The sequence below is a fragment of the Scyliorhinus torazame genome, chromosome 9 (genome assembly GCF_047496885.1).
Source record: "Scyliorhinus torazame isolate Kashiwa2021f chromosome 9, sScyTor2.1, whole genome shotgun sequence".
Classification (NCBI taxonomy): domain Eukaryota; kingdom Metazoa; phylum Chordata; class Chondrichthyes; order Carcharhiniformes; family Scyliorhinidae; genus Scyliorhinus; species Scyliorhinus torazame.
Window position 1 is genome coordinate 244,226,016 of NC_092715.1, and position 20,956 is coordinate 244,246,971.

The 20,956-nt window shown below is 47.3% G+C and overlaps 1 protein-coding gene across 2 annotated transcripts; it reads right to left on the bottom strand.

Annotated features, from left to right (window-relative positions):
• Positions 1-706: 706 nt before the first annotated feature.
• Positions 707-18,274, bottom strand: mlana (melan-A). 2 transcript variants are annotated; one of them, XM_072517614.1, is made up of 5 exons: positions 18,198-18,274; positions 17,744-17,841; positions 11,959-12,055; positions 11,390-11,506; positions 707-930 (listed from the first exon to the last, which is right to left on the bottom strand). In XM_072517614.1, the coding sequence occupies exons 2-5, from the start codon at positions 17,815-17,817 to the stop codon at positions 862-864; spliced, it is 357 nt and encodes a 118-aa protein (XP_072373715.1). In that variant the 5' UTR covers positions 17,818-17,841; positions 18,198-18,274; the 3' UTR covers positions 707-861. The 2 variants fall into 2 exon arrangements, with proteins under 2 accessions (XP_072373715.1, XP_072373714.1); XM_072517613.1 differs by having other exon boundaries at positions 18,159-18,233.
• Between the last annotated feature and the right edge of the window lie 2,682 nt (positions 18,275-20,956).

Genomic DNA, 20,956 nt, shown 5'->3' on the forward strand with positions numbered 1-20,956 from the left:
GCTTCTGATCATCTCATTTGTCCAGGTAATCAGTCACTCTGTCCCTAATGACAGATTCTATTCACTCCCCCAGAACTGGTGAGCAAAGAGGGAAATAATTCACTGATCTTTACTTTATATGTACACCTCTGGTAGTGTAACCCAGTGTTTTGCTACTCTGTGCAGCATGTTTTGCGTTTGCTATGCTGGTCTAACATCATCATCATTGTGTGGGTCGAGCCCCAGTGATTTCCTTGTCTGATTTTCAAAATATTTTATTTGTGCCCAAATTTGTAATGTATGATTGGACTGATGCTACAAAGCAAAAGATAATTTTAGCCTCAATCAACAACCAATGTCCCATAATTTTCATAGAACTCGTTATTGCAGAACTCTGCTACATTTTCCTAGCGAGGTGGATCTTGTTGCTCATCTTTTAATTCTAGCAGCAGGGAATATAATGCAAAAGTATTCACTATTGGACAGCTGCCATTTATTTGAAGAAAGATGAGCTCACTGAAATCAAGTTTGGGCTGTCTATACACATTGTGCTTACTTTCTACAAAGCCTTGCAATCCACTTGACCTATGTCTTGGTGTGCATGATACACCATCAGCCGTGCACAATTTAATTAAGTTACTAAAATTTTAACCTTTCAACAAATATCAACCTTTTCTCTTGTGAAAGTTTTGAAGAATTTTCACTGTTGAATACAATCCTCAGCTCATAATGATTAATGTTGGTTTATTTCAGCACATACAAATACGACATCTGTATGTAAGCAACTAATACATAGAAAGTGAAGATTACATTGCTATTTAACCAAGTCTGGGGTGGTGATGATGATTCATCAGAAGTGCTGGATCAATGTGCATTCACAATTTAAGGAGAATATGCTGGTGGCAATTGCTCTGAAGCAATTTTCTCATAAGCAGGAGGGGCATTTGGAATCTGTTAAGAGAAAAGAATATAGATTAATTCCCTTTAGGCTAATGTGCATGCTTAATCTAAGATGCAAGAATTGATCTATGGTTTGATACTGTAAACCATACGCGCAACACGCTTAGCAATTTTTAAACATTTTAATTTGTAATGTTATGTGGTAACAGAGTAATCAAGTAAGTCCATTGAATCATGCACTACAGAAGAGGCCCTTCAGCCCACCAAGCTTGCACCAGCTAAATATTACCCTAAATTTACACTAATCCCACTTTCCAGCACTTGGCCCATAGCTTGAATGTTACGGCATTTCAACTGCTCATCCAAGTACTTGTTAAACATTGTGAGGTTTCTGCCTCCACTATCCTCCCAGGTAATGCATTCCACATTTCCACCACCCATTTTCCTCTAAACCTCCTATCTTTCACCTTTAAAAGTATGCCGCCATGTTATTGATCCTTCATCTAAGGGGAGCAGCTGCTTTCTATCCACCTGTCCATGCCCCTCGTAATCTTCTACAGCTCAATGAGGTAGCGTCTCAGCCTTCTCTGCTCCAAAGAATACAACCCAAGCTTATCGAGCATCTCTTCATAGCTAAAATGCTGCACCAGGCAATATAGTGAATCCCCTCTGCACCCTCTATTGCAATCACAATCCTTCCTGTAGTGCGGTGACCAGAACTGAACACCTACTCCAGCAGTGGCCTAACCAAAGTCCTCCTTCCCTTATATGCCACAATCCCATATGCTTAACTATCCGATTCACCGGTCCTACCTCTTTCAGGGATCTATGGACAAGCACCCCATGATCCCCCTGTTCCTCTGATCTTCCTACTGCCCTGCCATTCATGGGGTACTCCCTTGTCGTGAGACTCCTTCTAATGTACCACCTCACTTCTCGGGGTTAAATTCCATCAGCCACTAATCTGACCAATACGTCTATATCCTCCTGTAACCTACGTCTATATCCTCCTGTAACCTAAGATTTTCAGTATCAACCACCCGACCAATCTTCATGTCATCAGCAAACTCGCTGTTCCTTGTATCCACCGGCCTCCAGTCACACAAACAGCCTTCCACCACCACCATCTGCCTCCTATTTGGATCCAACTTGCCAGGTTACCCTGGATCCCATGTGATTTTACCTCCTTTATCAATCTCACATATGGAACCTTGTCAAAGGCTTTGCTGAAATCCATATAAACGACATCAACTACCCACATCTACACACCTGGTCAACTCAAAGAAAATTGAATCATTTTTTAAAAAAAATAATTTTTATTAAGGTTTTCATAAAATATCCATAACAAAAAGGAACCCAACAGGGTTAAGTACAAAACCTGCTCTAGAAAAGCAACCCTCCATACCCCCCTCCCCCAGTATAGAAATAATAAATTAACATTAACACCCCAACTTAACACAACAGGGAAATACCCCCCTTAGACCCTCCTGTGTAAATAACAAAAACAGAAATAAAGTAACCCCCCCCCCCCCCCACCGAGTTGCTGCTACCATTGACCAATGTCTACCGTTCTGCCAGGAAGTCTAAGAACGGTTGCCACCGCCTAAAGAACCCCTGTACCGACCCTCTCAAGGCGAACTTCACCCTCTCCAACTTAATAAATCCCGCCATATCATTGGTCCAGGATTCCACACTTGGGGGGCCTCGCGTCCTTCCACTGAAGAAGAACCATCTGCCGGGCTAGCAGGGATGCAAAGGCCAGAATACCGGCCTCTTTCGCCTCCTGCACTCCCGGCTCCACTGCCACCCCAAATATTGCGAGCCCCCAGCCCGGTTTGACCCTGGATCCTACCACCTACCGTCCTCGCTACGCCCTTCCAATATTCCTCCAGCACTGGGCACGCCCAGAACATATGGGTGTGGTTTGCTGGGCTCCCTGAGCACCTAATACACCTGTCCTCACCCCCAAAAAACTGGCTCATCCTTGTCCCGGTCATGTGTGCCCTGTGCAGCACCTTAAACTGGATGAGGCTGAGCCTCACGCACGATGAGTAAGAGTTCACCCTCCGAGGGCATCTGCCCACATCCCTTCCTCAATCTCCTCTCCCAATTCCTCCTCCCACTTACCTTTCACCTCCACCACCGAGGCCGCCTCCTCCTGCATCACATGGTAACTTTTCGAGATCTTCCCCACCTCTCTTCTCCCCCCCCCCCCCCCCCTCCCCGAGAGCACCCTATCCTGTACTGTGTGTGGCAGCAGCCGCGGGAATTCCAACACCTGCCGCCTGGCAAACGCCCTTACCTGTAAGTACCTGAAGATGTTCCCCAGGGGGAGCCCATACTTCTCCTCCAGCTCACCCAGGCTCGTGAACTTCCCGTCCACAAACAAGTCCCCCAACCTTCGTATCCCTGCCCTGTGCCAACCCGAAAACCCTCCATCTGTTCTCCCTGGGACGAACCAGTGGTTCCCCCGTATTGGGGTCCACACCGAGGCCCCAACTTCCCCCCTGTGCCGCCTCCACTGCCCCCAGATTTTGAGGGCAGCTGCCACCACCGGGCTCGTGGTATACCTCCTTGGGGGGAGCGGCAGTGGCGCCGTTGCCAGCGCCCCCCAGACTCGTACCCACAGAAGACACCGTCTCCAGCCTCTTCCATGCAGCCCCCTCCCCTTCATCACCCACTTGCGCACCATTGTTGCATTGGCGGCCCAATAGTATCCACAGAGGTTGGGCAGCGTCAGCCCCCCCCCCAATCTCTACTCCGCTCCAGGAACACCCTCGGAGTCCCTCGCGCCCACACAAACCCCATTATACTCCTGTTGACCCGCCTAAAGAAGGCCTTCGGGATAAACACGGGGAGGCACTGGAACAGGAACAAAAACCTTGGGAGCACCGTCATTTTGACTGCACCATCCCCGCCAAGGACAGCGGCAACGCGTCCCACCTCTTGAACTCCTCCTCCATTTGCTCCACCAGCCTTGTGAAATTAAGCCTATGCAGCGCCCCCCAGCTCCTGGCCACCTGGACCCCCAAATACCTGAAGCTCCTCTCTGCCCTTTTTAGTGGGTGCTCAGCAATTCCCCTCTCCTGGTCCCCTGGGTGAACCACGAACAGCTCGCTCTTCCCCATGTTGAGCTTGTACCCTGAGAAATCCCCAAATTCCCTGAGGATCCTCATTACCTCCGGCACTCCCCCCACCGGCTCCGCCACATATAGCAGCAAGTCGTCCGCATAAAGTGACACCCTGTGCTCCTTCCCACCACGCACCAACCCCCTCCAGTTCCTCGACTCCCTCAGTGCCATAGCCAGGGGTTCAATCGCCAGTGCGAAGAGCAGGGGGGACAGGGGACACCCCTGCCTCGTCCCTCGGTTCAACCGAAAGTACTCGGATCTCCTGTTTGTGGCCACACTTGCCATCGGGACCTCATACAACAGCCTAACCCACCTGACAAACCCCTCCCCAAACCTCTTCAGCACCTCCCACATGTATCCCCACTCTACCCTATCGAAGGCTTTCTCAGCGTCCATCGCCACCACTATCTCCGCCTCACCCTCCCTCGCGGCATCATGATAACGTTCAAAAGCCTCCGCACATTCGCGTTCAACTGCCTCCCCTTCACGAACCCCGTCTGGTCCTCGTGGATGATCTGCGGCACACAATCCTCAATCCTCGTGGCTAAGACCTTCGCCAGCACCTTGGCATCTACATTTAGCAAGGAAATCGGTCTGTAAGACCCACATTGCAGGGGATCCTTGTCCCGCTTCAGGATCAAGGAGATCAGTGCCCTGGACATCGTCGGGGGCAATGCCCCCTCCCCCCCTCGCCTCATTGAAGGTCCTAACTAGCAACGGGCCCAACAGGTCCATATATTTTTTATAGAATTCGACCGGGAAACCATACGGCCCCGGTGCCTTCCCCGCCTGCATGCTCCCTATCTCTTTGGTCAGCTCCTCCAGCCCAATCGGGGCCCCCAATCCCGCCACCAGTCCCTCCTCCACCTTTGGAAACCTCAATTGGTCCAGGAAGCGGCCCATCCCTCCCTCCTGTGGGGGCTCGGACCGGTACAATTCCTCATAAAGTCCCTGAAGACCCCATTGATGCCAACCCCACTCCGCACCACACTCCCTCTCCTGTCCTTTTCTCCCCTGCTCTCCCTAGCTGCGTCCTGCTTCCGAAGCTGATGCGCCAGCATTCGGCTTGCCTTTTCCCCATACTCGTAAATTGCCCCCTGGGCCTTCCTCCACTGCACCTCCGCCTTCTTGGTGGTCACCAGGTCGAATTCGGCCTGGAGACTGCGCCTTTTCCTCAACAATCCTTCCTCGGGCACCTCCGCATACCTCCTGTCTACCCTCACCATCTCCCCCACCAGCCTCTCCCTCCGCTCCCTCCTCTCCTTGTGGGCCCTAATGGAGATCAGCTCTCCCCTAATCAACGCCTTCAGCGCCTCCCATACCATCCCCACTCGGACCTCCCCGTTATCGTTGGCCTCCAGGTACCTCTCTATACTTCCTCAGACCCGCTCGCTCACCTCCTCATCCGCCAACAGCCCCACCTCCAAGCACCACAACGGGCGCTGGTCCCTCTCCTCCTCCAGCTCTAAGTCCACCCAATGCGGGCCGTGGTCCGAAATGGCTATCGCCGAATACTTGGTATCCTCTACTGGCTATCAGCACCCTGCTCAAAATAAAAAAGTCGATTCGGGAATAAGCCTTATGGACATGAGAACAATGGAAATTCCCTAGCCCCTGGCCTTGCAAATCTCCAACGGTCCACCCCTCCTATTTGGTCCATAAATCCCCTCAACACTCCAGCCGCCGCCGGCTTCCTACCTGTCCTAGACCTGGAACGATCCAGTGCCGGCTCCAGCACCGTGTTAAAGTCTCCCCCCCCCATTATCAGGCCCCCCACTTCCAAGTCTGGGATCCGACCCAACATACGCCGCATAAAACCCACATCATCCCAATTCGGGGCATACACATTGACCAGTACCACCCTCTCTCCCTGCAGCTTACCACTTACCATTACGTACCTACTGCCATTGTCTGCCACAATGCTCGACGCCTCGAATGACACCTTTCCCACCAAGATTGCCACCCCTCGATTTTTGGCATCCAGACCCGAATGAAACACCTGACCTACCCACCCTTTCCTCTATCTTACCTGGTCTGCCACCTTCAGGTGTGTCTCCTGGAGCATAACCACATCCGCCTTCAGCCCCTTCAGGTGCGCGAATACGCGGGCCCGCTTGACCGGCCCGTTCAGTCCCCTTACATTCCAGGTTATCAGCCGGATCAGGGGGCTACCCGCCCCCTCCCCCGCCAACTAGCCATAACCCCGTCCTCAGCCAGCCACGTGCCAGCTCCCCTTTGACCATAGCAGCAGCAACTCGATTCCCCCCCCCCCCCGGGCTAGGACCCATCCTAGCTGTTTTACCCCCCCCCCCCCCCCCCCCCCCCCCCAATTGCACTTCCGCAAGTCAGCTGGCTTCTGCTGACCTCGGCCACTCCCGCCTCTCCTTCGATTCCTCCCCTTGTTTGACACACCCTCCTCTTCCGTTCCCCATCCACAGGCTCTCCCCCTCCCCCTTCCATCCTAAGCACGGGAAACAACCCTCTCTTCCCCGCCCCGGCCCCACCCCCTCCAGTTTTCAGAGCGGGAAAAAGCCCGCGCTTTCCACCTACCCGGCCCCGCCACCTCTACCGCAGCTCCTTTTACAGGCCCAGTCCCCTCACCCCCAACTCAGGCCTCCCCCTCCCCCGCAGGGCCCCATCTCACCGCCGGCCATCCACACCTGTTCCATTTGCTTACCCCCCTCCAAGAGCCCCCCCGACCAACCCAACCAAAACAGTGCCCAACCCACCCTAACCACCCTCACCGAACCAGAAAGAGAAAAACACCAAGAAAAAGAAACCAAGAGCAAATGACCCCCCCTCAAAAAGTAACATATCTACCGCAGTCCCCAAACGCCCATCCCGACCCGCAATCTGTGTCCAACGTCTCTGCCTGAACAAAGGCCCACGCCTCCTCCGGAGACTCAAAATAATGGTGCCGGTCCTTGTAGGTGACGCACAGTCGTGCCGGCTGCATCATGCCAAACTTCACCCCCTTCCTGTGCAGCACCGCCTTCGCTCGATTGTACCCGGCCCTCCTTTTCGCCACCTCTTCACTCCAGTCCTGGTATATTCGAACCTCCGCGTTCTCCCACCTGCTGCTCCTCTCCTTCTTGGCCCACCTGAGCACACACTCCCGATCAGCAAACCGATGAAACCGCACCAGCACTGCCTGCAGAGGCTCGTTAGCCTTGGGCCTCCTCGTCAACCCTCTATGCGCCCCTTCCAGCTCCAGGGGCCCCTGGAAGGACCCTGCTCCCATCAGTGAGTTCAACATGGTGACCACATAGGCCCCCACATCCGGCCCCTCCAGCCCCTCCGGGAGGCCCAGAATCCGCAGATTCTTCCGCCTCGACCGATTCTCCATCTCCTCGAACCGCTCCTGCCATTTCTTGTGGAGCGCCTCGTGTGCCTCCACCTTTACCGCCAGGCCTAAGATCTCGTCCTCGTTGTTGGAGATCTTTTGTCGGGCCTCGCGGATCGCCACCCCCTGGGCCGTCTGTGTCTCCAGCAGCCCGTCTGTGTCTCCAGCAGCTTATCAATAGAAGTCTTTATGGGCTCAAGCAGGTCCGCTTTAAACTCTCTGAAGCAGCGCTGGGTACCCTCCTGTTGCTCCTGCGCCCACTGCATCCACGCTGCCTAGTCTCCGCCCGCCGCCATTTTGTCCTCCTTACCTCGCACCTTCTTCGGGTCCACCACCACTTTTTTTAGTCGCCCCGCTCCTGGTAAAAGCCATATACTGTCGGGGAATTGTTGTAATCTCCTTCCCACACCGGGAAACGTCGAAAAAGTGCCGAATGTGCGACTTAGCTCCGCATAGCCGCAACCGGAAGTCATCAAATTGAATCAAATTTGTTCGCCGTGACCGTCCTCTGCCAAAGCCATGCTGACTATCCCTGATCAAACCTTGCCTCTCCAGATGGAGATTGATTCTGTCCTTCAGAATTTTCTCCAATAGTTTCCCTACCACTGATGAGACTCACTGGTCTGTAATTTCCTGGTTTATCTCTACCATCCTTCTTGAAAAGTGGAACCACATTAACTGCCCTCCAGTCCTCTGGTACCTCCCCTGTGGCCAGAGAGGAATTAAAAATATGGATCAGCCCCTGTAGTTTCCTCCCACAGTACACAGCAGCCTGGGATACAATTCATCCTGACCTCTGGATCTGTCCACTTTTAAGCCTGCCAAAACCTCCGGTACACTCCCTATGTCAAACTGTTCAAGAACCTCGCAGTCCCTCTGTCTGAATTCTGCGCCTAAATCCTCCTTCCCCCAAAGTGAAGACAGATGTGAAGTACTCGTTTAACACCCTAACAATATGGATCGGCGCACAGATTACCCCCTTGGTCCCTAATGGGTCCTACTCTTTCTCTGGTTATCCTCTTCCCCTTGATATACTTATGAAATATCTTGGGATTTTCCCTAATCTTACCTGCCAGTGTTGTTTCATGCCTCCTCTTTGCTCTCTTAATTGCTTTTTTGAGCCCCCCACCTCCTGCACTTTCTACACTCCACGAGGGTCTCCGTAGATTTGCTCCCTTTGTATCTGTTAAACGCCTCTTCCTTTCTATCCAGTCCTGAATATTCCTAGGACTATTCCTAGTTCTCTAGACTTGTTGCTCCTGCATTTCACCCTGAAGGAAACTCTATTTTAAACGCCACCCCCGCCCCCCTCTGAGAGGTAGCTGTTCCCAGTCTACTTTGGCAATCACTGCCTTTCTTCCAATCCAAAACCTGTTTTTACAGACAGTTTTTTCCTTTTTCATGACAAATATAAAACATATGGTGTGATCGCTATCATTAAAATGCTCCCGCATTGCTACCTCGAATGTATAGTACGTTCTCCAGAATTGGGCTGAGCAGTGCACTTTCAACATGACATAAAAAGCTCTCTTGAATACATTTCAAGAAATCTGCTGCTTCTAAACCCTTTACAATGTGACTATCCCAATTAATGTTGGACGTTAGCGGTGACACAGTGGTTAGCACTGCTGCCTCATGGCACCGAGGACCCGGGTTTGATCCCGGCCCCGGGCCACAGTCCGTGTTGAGTTTGCACATTCTCCCCGTGTCTGCGTGGGTCTTAACCCTACAACCCAAAGATGGCAGGGTAGATTGGCCATGCTAAATTGCCCCATAATTAGAAAAAAATTGGGAATTTAAAAAATATATACATATATATACTTTAAGATAAAATCCCTGAATATAATTACTCTAGTATTGTTTTTACATATCATGATTTGCCTACATATCCGTTCTTCTATTGTCCACAGTTGCATTAACACTGTCCCCTCCCTCTGCCGAATCAGTTTAAACCCCTCCTAAACAGAACAAACAAACCTATCTGCAAGGATGTTGGCCCCATTCTGGTTCAGGTGCAGACCGCACTGCTTGTACATGTCCCACCTTCCCCGAAACCATCTCAGTGATTCAGGAACCTTAATCCCTCCCTCCTGCACCAACTCTTGAGCCAAGAATTTATTTGCCCTATTCTATTTCTGTACTCGCTAGCACGTGGCACCAGTAGTAACCTGGAGATCGAGACCCTGCTCTTTAGTCTACTGCCTAGCTCCCTAAATTCCTGATGCAAGGCTTCATCCCTCATTTTACCTATATCATTGGTACCAATGTGTAGCACAAACGTGGTCTTATGACCTTCCCCTTAAGGGGGAGTTATTGAAAGTACACAGGCATTTATAATGATTCAGCATATTGATTTTGAATGGAAGACGCTCTATAGATTGTTGTGCCGTCTTAACACGGGATAAAATTTGATTCTCGAGCTTACACAAAATGTCACATCTTCAATCTTGTAAGGGGTCTAGTTTGAGTGCTATGGTGATGGCAGCGTTGCCAATGGCTCCGAGTAGGTATTCAGGGAGCCCAGTGGTGCAGTCCACGGTGAAGATATGGAATCAGCACAGGAGGCATTTTACAATGGAAGGGGTGTCGGTGCTAACACCGCTATGCGAGAATCATAGGTTTGAGCCGGGGGGGAGGGGGGGGGGCAGAGGGGAGGAGAGGAGAGGAGAGGAGGATAGTGTATACAGGAGGTGGTGGGACTTTGCGCGAAAGGTTTGGAAGGGGTTCCCGAGGTTGCTTGGATACACCCTGCTGGAGCAACTGCTGCTTCTGGATGTGGAAGGGGAGGGAAGAATTGGGGATATAAACAAGTGGTTGGGGGAGCAGGGAGGTGAACGGGTGGTGAAGATCAAGGAGAAATGGGAACCAGAGTTGGGAGGGGAATTCAATTGGGGAGTATGGAGTGAGGCACAGTGAAGGGTAAACGGGACCTCCTCTTGTGCAAGGATGAGCCTGATAAAGTTTAAGGTGGTGCACAGGGTGCATGTGACTCGGGCGAGAATGAGTGGGTTCTTTCTGGAAGCAGCAGATGAGTGTGAGGGGTGTGGGCGGGGGCCAGCGAATCATGCGTGTAGTGATCTCTGTAGGTGCATGCACACAAGGGGTTAATGGTAAATAGCAGCACCACATGATCACTAGAGGGCTGGACCAACAATGGTATAAAAAGCAGCCACACTGGGTCTCGCGCTCTCGTGGGTGCACTGTGAACAGGGTAGCATCCGAATAACATAGATGGTTAGTGGAGTTATGTTTAGTTATTATTGTTAAATCTCGTTAACCCTATCCCTAGTTTCCATGTTAAGGTGAAGAACTCGTGCATTAATAGTTATAGTTACTCAATAAATCTTTGTTGTTACTGGACGAGTTTGAGTCTTCTTCAACAAGATTCAGAGGACCTCACCATCAACCAATGATTGAGTAACACGTGTTATCAACCACGCAGGTAACACCACAATGCGCATATGTTTTGGGTTGCGAAAAATTGGGAAGATTCTGGGTGGGAGTATTCGTGGTCTTAGCCAGGATAGTGGAGGAGGAGGTGGACCCGGACCCCTTGGTGGTGATATTTGAGGTTTGATAGAAGCTAGTGCTCATGGAGAGGAGGACGGACATGTCGTGGCCTTCGCCTCTCTGATTGCACGGCGGCGAATTTTACTGGAGTGGCGGTCAACATGGTTGGGTGATCTGTACGACTTCCTGCGATTGGAGAAGTTATAGGTATGAGTTAAGGGGCTCAGCAGGGAAGTTTGAGAAAAGGTGGGGGATGTTTGTGACCGTGTTTGAGGAGCTGTTCGTCACCAGGGGGAGGGTGAAAAAGGGGAAAACTCTGTAGAGACTGTATAGTTGATTGTTGGGAAGTATGTTTCTCGGGGTGTTTATCTGCTGTAACCTGCTTTGATCCATGTTTGTAATAAAATACATTAAAAAACAAATGTCACATCTTCAATTTTCCAAGAAAGCTGCGTGCAAATTTCTAACTTTGGAAAAATATAAATTCATCAATTGGATAAATTTGGGGAGGAAAGTACAATTTTACCAAATTTGTTTGAGTGTAATCATTCAGAGAAGCTTTGGTCTCCAAAGGGTTTCCTTCTTCGCTGTGATAATATCTTGCCAGCAAAGAACCCATGGCGGTATTGGACAGATGTCGGTTCTGAAATTACAAGAGTATTACTGAATACACATCAAGGCAATGACGTGCCAATCCATCCAACACCACTCAAAAATGGTGTGCAATAAATAATACGGTATGAATTAACTGGTACAATTTTCAAACTTTGCTACTAATTAGTTGCCATTTTCTTTGCTACAAAACATTCAGGTTAATTATAATACAATCCACAGAGACAATTGCGAATGCAGGTCCAAACTGCAAAATCTATATACTAGACTGCACACAGTTCCAGTATAATGGTTGTAAGCTAATAGGAGTTGGGGTTGCTGAAACCGTGAGGCTGAAGTCACATTAGATCTGACCTAACCGTTAAACAATTAAAATCAGGTATTTTTCTTTAAATTCTTGAGGATACACTCTTCCACTTCACTATTGCACTCTTTTAGTTAAACACAACTGCTGAGTCAAATGTTCTTTAGAAAAACTATTACCTGGAGGATCACATATCCATTACGCTTCTTGTAGTACCAGCAGCCAATGATCAATAGAGCTGCAAGTATTATGACCAGAAGAGCAATGCCAATAGCCCTGAAAAATAGAAAAAAGGATGCTGCAATTTAAATGTCTGTATTACCTACCTTATCTCTGATACAAAATGCAAATTGCTCATTTATTATATCCCCAAAAGTGCATCCTTACCAGTAATTATTAGGAAGGGTACTGCAGGCTTGCTCTTGCCTAATATTTAGGAAAATTTCAGATGATCCCGTGCCTCAATAGCTTTTTTTCTGGTGGGGGAGGGGCGGGAAGAGGTGTGAAAGTTTCAGATTTCCACATCCTTTTGTAAGAGATGTTTTTTGGTATCCTGAATGATCTTGGTCTAATTTTAAGGATATGCGCACTTGTTATGGGCACACCCAACAGAGGAGATAGCCTCTTTCTCTCTCTCTCTCTCCTATAAATCCTTTAATGATATTGTAAAAGTAAAGTTGCCATAGTCCCAGGTGACCATAGGCTGCTTAACCCCTTTAAAGGGAGAGCTGACTGGTGGTGATTTAACCAAAGATCACCATACCTCAGGCGAGGGGAGAGGCCGAGAAGGCGGGATCTTCATGAATAATCTCAGCCGGGGCGGGAATTGAACCCACGCTGTTGGCCTCGCTCTGCTGAGTAAAACAGGCCCCCGAATAATCTTAAACACGCCATTTAGATCACCCCCTTAATTCCATATTCATGGGAGTAGAAGTCTGGTCTGTGCAAGCTGGGTCATAGCCCTGTTGACATTTTGATAAACCTGTGCACCAACCCCTCCAAAGTCGAGATCCCAAAGCATGACCAAACTAGGGACAGGGAACAGGTGGCCATCGTGGGGTGGGGGGAGGGGAGACAGCGGTGAGGGAAAAATGGTTGGAAGAAATGAGAATCACAGAAAAATACAGTTCAGAAAAGGCTCTTTGCCCCATCCAGTCTGCACCGTCGCATGAAAGGCATCTGATCTTCCAAACCTACTCCCATTTGCAAGAACTTGGCCCCTAACCTCAAATGTTAAGACGTGCCAAGTGCTCATCCAGGTACTTTTTAAAGGATGTGAGGCAACCCGGCTCTACCGCCCTCCCAGGCAGTGCGTTCCAGACTGTCACCACCCTCTGGGTAGAAAATTTTTTCTTTTGGGTAGATAAATCTCCCCTGAAACTCCCGCCCCTCAAAATGTATTGATAGAAATAAAAATGGGGTGAAGGTGGAGGAGAGAGTTCACATCGGAAGTTGGTGAACTCAACGTTAAGTCCGGAAGGCTGTAATGTGCCTAATCAGAAGATGAGGCACTTTCCTCCAGTTTGCATTGGGCTTCACTGGAACATTGCAGCAAGCCAAGGATGGAAATGTGGACATGAGAGCAGGACAGTGAGATTAAATGGTAAGCGCCAGGAAGGTCTGGGTCCTGCTTGCGGTCGGACTGAAGGTGTTCTGCACAGCGGTCACAGAGTCTGTGTTTAGTCTCTCCAATGTAGAGTAGACCTGCCGAGATTGTCCAGTATTTTCTGTTTTTGATTCAATATGGTGTTTAAAACAAATGTGGTAGAGAGCGGGACTGCCGAGGGTGGAGTGGAGGAGGGCGGACAAAAACAGCTTAGAATACTTTCTTCTGCAAATGGTGAGGAAGAGAGCATTTAAATGTTGAGTTCCGACAAAAGCTAACTACATAAACTCCAATTTACAGATATATTGGCACAAGAGTGGCATTTAAACCTGGTTAATAGAGGAAACTTTGCCTGTTTCAGAGCTTTGCCCATTTAAAGTTAATCTCGTGATCCTCTTGAGATGTATTTTTAGTGCTACGATATAATAAACCATCCAGGTCATCGCTTTGAGTTAAATTACTCAAACACTGAATTAGTGATTTTGTTTTAAATTTCGAGCAATAAATTGCAGTTTAAAGGGGAATTGCCTTCATAGAAAAACAACCTTTTTTTAAAATCGTGGAGGAGAAAGAGGCACTAGATCACAACTTTATATTGAGGCTTTGTGTCACAATGACATGAATAAACATGTTGTAGTTGTAATCTTTGCTTTCATTGAAATTGAACTTGAGGGGCTCAATATGTCTCACATTGAGTGCATAGACTTGGTAGATCCAATTGCATAGTTTATTTGTGAGCAAAAGTCATCCTCAGTAATTTTCCTCAAAAGGCAACTTTCTACTTGGTTCTGAAGTTATCAACCATTCCAGTGAATGAAGAATCATATCCGACAGAACAATGGGAGTAATAATCAAGGAAAAATTGAGTATACCAGAGACAGGATGGATGTGGAAAAGGTTTTTGATTAATCTAATTGATTCTTATTTTGATGAAGTAACGATTATGGAATTGCAATGGATGATGTCCAAATGTGTTTTTTTTTTAAAACACCCTCTCAGAAGTGCCATATAAAAGGCTGGTTAACAAAACTAAGGTTTATGCAATGGGATGGTTAGTGTCAACTTGGATGAAAATCTGATAGGAGGACAGAAAATAGCGAGTTGTGATAAATGCATGTTTTTTCAGACTGGAGGATGGTCGACTGTGGTTTGCCCCAGGAATCAGTGCTGGGATCAGTTTTCTTTCTGATATTGGAATCCAAAGTAAAAACATCAAAATTGTGCCGATAATTCCAAACTTGGATTGGATTGGATTGGTTTATTGTCACGTGTACCGAGGTACAGTGAAAAGTATTTTTCTGCGTGCAGCTCAAATAGATCATTTAGTACATGAGAAGAAAATACGTAATAGGGCAACACAAGATACACAATGTTGGAGGTTTGGCTGATAATGAAGGTGATGCCAATTCAATGCAGCAGGACATAGCCGAGCAGAATGGGCAGACAAGTGGCAGATGGAATTTAATAAAGGATGTGTCCCAAAACGAACAGGGAGAGGAAATAAACTAAATTGCATTGTTCTATTAAAGAGTGTGCAGGGAGTGGGGGCTACATGCATATATATCTTTGAATGTGGAAGGAGATAGAGGTTAGCAAAACTCATGGGATCTTGGGTTTTGTTAAAGGGGTATTGAGTACAAATGTAGGGAAGTTATGCTGAGCTTGCATACAGCTCTCGTTAGGCCACAGCAAGCAAGTGTATTGCACCAAGTGCTTGTCACTGCACTTCAGGAAGACACTGGAGAGGGTGCAGGGGGAGATTTACCAGAATGGTTCAGGGGTAATAGATTTTAGCTACAAGATTAATTTGGAGACGTTGGGGTTATCCTCGCAGGAAAGGGGATTGATAGGAGATTTGATGGACGGGTACAAGATTATGATAGGGTCAGATAAGGTCAGCAAAGAAAAGTTATTTGCATTAGTTGATGGTACAAGGGGGCATCGATATATGGTTTTGGGCAAGAGATGCGGAGTGATGTGAGGAAGAACATTTTTACACAGCGAGTGCAAATAAACAAACTCCCTGCCTATGAGGATGGTGGAAGCAGAGACCATGAATCATTTCAAAAGGAAAGTAGATGGGCACTTGAGGGAAATTAACTTACATGGCTATGGGGATAGAGTGGGGGAAATAGGGTTAATTGGATTGCTCCACAGTGAACTAGCATGAACTTGGTGGGCTGAATGGTCCCCTTCTGTGCCCCCTTCATAACACCACAATTCTAATTGCAACACAATTGGCCTGCTTTTGCATTGCACAAGATCTGCGTTGATGTTACTGAGTCATGGGAACAGGGCTTCACTGAAAATGATTTCCTGGAAGTCCTGCTAAATCTGGGTTTGCGGTGGTGAGGGGCATGATTTTCTAAACTAGTGTAGGTCTCTCGTTTAGCTCAGTTCGCTGGACAGCTGGTTCGCGATGCAGAGCGAGGTCAGCAGCACAGGTCCAATTCCCGTACAGGCTGAGGTTATTCATGAAGGCCCCACCTTCTCAACCTTGCCCTTCGCCCGAGGTGCGGTGATCCTCAGGTTAAACCGCCACCAGTCAGCTCTCCCTCTCAAAGGGAAAGTAACCTACGGTCATCTGGGACAATGGCGACTTTACTTTTATGCAAGTGCAGCTTTAGAAACTGAGAAAATGCCAAAAGCTCCATGGTAGGATATCATAGAATTTACAGAAGGAGGCCATTCGGCCCATTGAGTCTGCACTGGTCCTTGGAAAGAGCATTCTGCTTAAGCCCACGCATCCACCCTGTCCCCGTAATCCAGTAACCCCACCTAACCTTTTTTTTGATCACTAAAGGCAATTTATCATCGCTAATCCACCTCTTCTGCACATCTTTAGACTGTGGGAGGAAACCGGAGCACCCGGAGAAAACCCATGCAGACACGGGGAGAATATGCAGACTCCACACAGACAGTGACCTAGCGGAGAATTGAACCTGGGACCCTGGAGCTGTGAAGCCATCGTGCTAACTGCTGTGCTACCAGGAATTGTAGTTACTTTCCAATTCAGCCTCCACATTTGACTATCTCTCTCTTCATGTAACATCCTTGTTGATCAAGGTTGTTTATCCCGGCTTATGCCAAGATATGTCAATTGGACAAGGCAAGGAGGTAAGCTCGGCGAGTAAGGGGTTTGAACCAATGTTGTTGCCATTATTCTGCACCACACTTTAGCCATTAAGCCAACTGACCTTATTTCTCTCCCCGCAGCTGAAGTTCAGATCTTTCATTTTTTTCTGACCATCTTTCACAGAGAATTGCACAGTATTCACAGGCCTCTCCATCTAAAATGTCAATGCCATTGCTTACGCTCCATCTGAACCTTCTGCCAGCTTGCTGCATCTCACATTTGCTCTTAAATGCCCCCTTTAGTGGAGGGGATTCTGTCAGTTCAAAGTACAAGTTTTATTTACCAGTACATTATAGTACATTCCATACAGCAATCGTGGAAATTTCTATCAAGTCAGATAACAATCAACCAACAAAGTAAATTAATGCTATATCAGCTCAGTTGGCTGGACAGCTGGTTCGTGATGCAGAGCGAGGCCAGCAGCGCAGGTTCAATTCCTGTACCCCCTGAGGTTATTCATGAAGGCCCTGCCTTCTGAACCTTGCCCTTCGCCTGAGGTGTGGTGATCCTCAGGTTAAACCACCATCAGTCAGCTCTCCCCCTCAAAGGCAAAAGCAGCCTGTGGTCACCTGAGACTTTGCTATTATATCAACTACTGCTTTACACAGCAGAAAGCTTTAAGGTTCACTCATTGTGACTTATTGATCAACATAAACCAATTTTAATTGAAGGAACACATTAATTTAATACCTAAACCAATTTAGCAGCAGGTAGACTGTCATCAGATAATGCCGATGACAGTGACAGAATAACACGACAATTGAGAAGGTGATCAATATATAATAATAATCTTTATTATTGTCAAAAGTAGGCTTACATTAACACTGCAATGAAGTTACTGTGAAAAGCCCCTATCGCCACACCCCGACGCCTGTTCGTGTACACTGAGGGTGAATTCAGAATATCCAAATTACCTAAGAAGCACGTCTTTTGGCACTTATGGGAGGAAACCGGAGAACCCGGAGGAAACCCACGCAGACACGGGGAGAACGTGTAGACGCCGCACAGACAGTGGCCCAAGCTGGGAATCGAACTTGGAACCCTGCCGCTGTGAAGCAGCAGTGCTAACCACTGTGCTGCCGTGCCGCCAGTCAGCTCTCCCCCTCAAAGGGGAAAGTAGCCGACAGTCATCTGGAACTATGGTGACTTTACTTTTATGCAAGTGCAGCTTCAGAAACAGAGAATATGCCTGTGTTTCCAACTAAGGGAGGCTCCAACTTACTCTTCTGATTTGATGTAAGATCCGCCTCGCACAGGACCAATAACCCCTTGCAGCGTGTGATCACCTTTTGGCATTTCTGTGGTTTGGTGTCAGTTTGTCTAAATGCATGGAAAGAAGTATAAGCATTAGCACGCATCCCCAAAAAAAGTAAAACATCAAATAGAGTCATAGAATCACACAACGCAGAAAAGGCCCTTCGGCCCATCCCGTTTGTTTACAAATCAAATCTTTCCACCATTTAATTCACAATGAACATTACAACAAAACTCAATGAAGATTAAACTCTAGAATTTTTAAATCGCATAATGAAATAATTCAATTTATATAGTAGCTGCAATCATATCATTGAATACTAAACACATTTCAAACATTTAAATGTCATTCAATTGAATTAAAACTAAAACCAAACACAAACCAATTTGATTGCCCCAATTATGAGCACCAGCAACTTTACCCGTGTTAGAAGCTTGTGCTGATGTCTGGCAAACTCTCGATTCCTGGACTGAATAGCAATGGTACTACACATATAATTCCTTGTTTTTCTTCTCTCCTCCTCTAAGCTGAATTCCCATGACTATCATGAGATCTAGTCGTGACCATTGGACATTTCTCAGTTCTAATTGGCATGAATAAGCGGCATACCAGCATGCAAAAATCCAAGAAAACCGTCAGCAGCTTCTTCCAATTCAATATGCTGTCTGTTGTAATAACATCAAGTAGGCATAGGACTGAGATTCCGTTCTGAGCCCATACAGGACCGTTCTGTTGCTTATTGGCATGTGACTTTAATTGCTGCTTGCTCGCTCTAAAAAGGGACAAGGTTCCGTTTAATAGTTGTTGAAGCAGATTCACCTCATTCATGCATAAGTTATCAATCATTATTTCTGATTATGGGGTTTGTCCCCCCCACCCTTCCCCTTTGAGCCTCTCCCAGCCCCAGCTCTTGATGCCCTTGAGCCATGTTCGGTATGTTTTTAGTATTCTGGTACTTTGTCCGTAAAAAGGAATTCTCCAGGCGTGAGCCCCGGGTGTTATCAGGACGTTCGATTGCAGAGGACATCTTGAACTGATAGCCACATTCCATTTAAAACTAATGTTAATTTATTTATACTGCCAAGTCCAAAAGGGAGTTTATAATGCATGTCAATGCTTCGAAGCCACAATTAAACTATAGACGAACTGAAGCCATGATCTAGTACCCACGCTGAAATAAACGGCAGGTAAGTAATTAGGAGGCCCAAAAGAAAGAGTTATATTACATCTGGGGTGGCACAGTGGTTAGCACTGCTGCCTCTGGCGCTGAGGACCGGGGTTCGATCCCGGCCTTGGGTCACTGTCTGTGTGGAGTTTGCACATTCTCCCCATGTCTGCATGGGTCTCACCCCCACAACCCAAAGATGTGCAGGTTAGATGGACTGGCCACACTAAATTGCCCCTTAATTGGAAGAAAATAATTGGATACTCTAAATTTATTTTAAAAAAGAATTGTATTCCATCTAATATTGAATCCAAGGGGCATCAGTTCACGGTGCTCCAGTCCCACTTCTCTGGGGCCAACAGCAGAATTTTAATTACAGGGCGTTTGTGGAGCAGAAATTGCAGTGCAGTGTAGGTATACGGAAGACATGCAAAGGTTAACAAGGATTGTAGAGGTGATGCAAATAATAGAGTTCAATGGATTGACCATATTGTACACAGCAAACTTTAAAAATGTTCTTACCACCCTGATGTGAAAAAGTTTGTGCAATTTGCACAGCAATTCTTTGAAGACATTTGCCTGTGTCTTTATAGGGTGCGTTCTTCTGAAGCAGGTATTTCTCATCCATTTTTCTTTTTTTCCCCCTTGTCCCCTCCCAATATCCACATATACAGATTGTCCCCATTATTCTGCTGAGTGCGAGGAGATATGCATTTGACATTGAACATATATTTCTTCAGCGTCTGAATCGCATTCAGATAGAATTCTCAGGGGTACACATAAACAATGCCTGAAAGGGCCCTCGTCTTAAATTTCTCTTGTACCATTGATAAGATGTGGTCCACATAATGCTGAAGCTACTGGCCTTCTCGAAGACACGATTTTCTTTTGTTCATGAGCTGATGACATTACTGGTAAAAGGTCAGCTTCGTCCAGCCCTAATTGCCTTTAAAAAGGGGACGGAGAGCAGCTGCTTCGAACTGCTGTTGTGCGGGTACACCCACAGTGCTCTTAGGTCAGAGTTCCAGGATTATTTTTTTAAAACAGCAATATTTTTTTTTCTTTTTAAAAAAAATTATTTTAAAATTAGAATGCCCAATTCTTTTTGTCCAATTCAGGGGCAATTTAACATGGCAAATTTACTTACCTGCATTAGGTGAGTGGATGAAGGGGCTGCACTCCGAAAGCTAGTGATTCCAAATAAACCTATTGGACTTTAACCTGGTGTTGTAAGACTTCTTACTGTCCTCACCCCGGTCCAACGCCGGCATCTCCACATCAAATGGTACAATTGAAGGACTCTGCGATCAGCACCTTCGTCACCAGACTGAAATATTTTGTTACAAAGACAATGCTTTCTCTTTGGTTAATAGCTTCCTCTTCTTCTTCAGAGTCTTCTGTCTTGTGTTTTGTTTCAAATACCCAACTGTATGGGTAGCATGGTGGTTAGCACTATGGCTTCACAGCGCCAGGGTCCCAGGTTCGATTCCCGGCTTGGGTCACTGTCTGTGCGGAGTCTGCACATTCTCCCTGTGTCTGCGTGGGTTTCCTCCGGGTGCTCCGGTTTCCTCCCACAAGTCCCCAAAGACGTGCTATTAGGTAATTTGAACATTCTGAATTCTCCCTCTGTGTACCCGAACAGCCGCCGGAATGTGGCGACTAGGGACTTTTCACAGTAACTTCATTGCAGTGTTAATGTAAGCCTACTAGGCGGCATGTGGCGAAGTGGATAGCACTGGGACTGCGGTGGTGAGGACTGTTGGTAACTTTTGGTTGGCTCTTAATTTGGCTCTGTTTAATCACATTTGCTCAAGAGTCGCCAGGTATCTTTCGACACCGCCACAAGGTTCAGAACCGAATACTGATCAATGACTCGATACACCAGTTAGTAAGTTCAAAAGCAATGCTCATTTATTTACACAGTCAAATCTACTCATGCATAAACTCTACAAACTAAATTACCACTATTCCTAAAGCCTATACTTAGCTTTGGGCACCCACTCAGTCAGAGGAAT